This window comes from Orycteropus afer, unplaced genomic scaffold (genome assembly GCF_000298275.1).
Source record: "Orycteropus afer afer isolate SDZICR_OR568_19922 unplaced genomic scaffold, OryAfe1.0 scaffold00001, whole genome shotgun sequence".
Classification (NCBI taxonomy): domain Eukaryota; kingdom Metazoa; phylum Chordata; class Mammalia; order Tubulidentata; family Orycteropodidae; genus Orycteropus; species Orycteropus afer.
In genome coordinates this window covers 9,738,333-9,739,328 of record NW_006921588.1, presented here as the reverse complement: position 1 = coordinate 9,739,328, position 996 = coordinate 9,738,333, and the positions used below count along the sequence as shown (strand labels likewise).

General features: G+C 36.1%; 1 protein-coding gene across 1 annotated transcript in view; it reads left to right on the top strand.

Moving 5' to 3' along the window:
- The window catches only part of ZC3H15 (zinc finger CCCH-type containing 15), a 36,298-nt gene extending 35,797 nt beyond the window's left edge, over positions 1 to 501 (top strand). Inside the window, exon 10 of the mRNA XM_042780647.1 lies at positions 314 to 501. Coding sequence (XP_042636581.1) covers positions 314 to 501 — 188 coding nt within the window. The remainder of the gene's footprint in view (positions 1 to 313) is intronic.
- The last annotated feature ends 495 nt before the right edge of the window (positions 502 to 996 follow it).

Genomic DNA, 996 nt, shown 5'->3' with positions numbered 1-996 from the left:
CTACCAGCCACTCCTCAGAAAGAAGACTGGGTAATCTAATTCCGTAGAAAAACCACCTCAGAAGCCCAAGGCAGGGTCACTATGAGTCGAATTCAACTCGACAGCAGTGAGTTTTTAAAACATTGGTAGAAACATAGTAGGTGTCACTAATTGATACAGACTCAAAGACCAGTTCTTTCTGGAGTAATCCCAGGGAAAGTTTTCAGTGGAAAAGGGTAAGAAAAGGTATAATATCAATCTGTGACTGTCAGTTGACTAGTGAAATAGCATATTCTGTTTCTAGGCCTTCTTAATTCTTTATTACTATTTTTAGATAACAAATTAAGTGAAGCTTCTGGAGGTAGGGCTGAAAATGGGGAAAGAAGTGACTTAGAAGAAGACAACGAAGGAGAACAGGGAAACGGCGCCATCGATGCTGTTCCTGTTGATGAAAATCTTTTCACTGGGGAAGATTTGGATGAACTAGAAGAAGAATTAAACACACTGGATTTAGAAGAATGACACCAAACAAGTTAATGAACAAATTAAGTCAGCTCACCGTGAGTTGACATTGACTACGTTAATTTTTTTCCACCTAGAATTCAACAGGATATGTTTATTTACCATGCTGATTCTGGAGGGCTTACCCTCTCCAAAAAAGGAATGTTCTCCCTATGTCTTCTCTTCTGACTTTGGCTCCATCTCATAGTAAGTTCAGAGTAGTTCATGAGAAATTGAAATATAATGGTCATTGCAGAAAATGATAGATTGATGTAACTGTCCACTCCAGTAGGAAGTGTAATTGCTTTTCCGGCTTTTTATTTTCATTGGGCATGTGTTATTACCAGGAACAACATAAATTTAAATACAAATATCTTTCATTTAATGCAGTTTTTAATGAGTGATTTTATTTCTTTTGTATTTATACATTAAAAAGACTGCCTAAAATATGAACACTGTACTTCATAAAGGAAATTGCATATTCAGATTCAGTGTTGTATATCTTTGGACGATTAG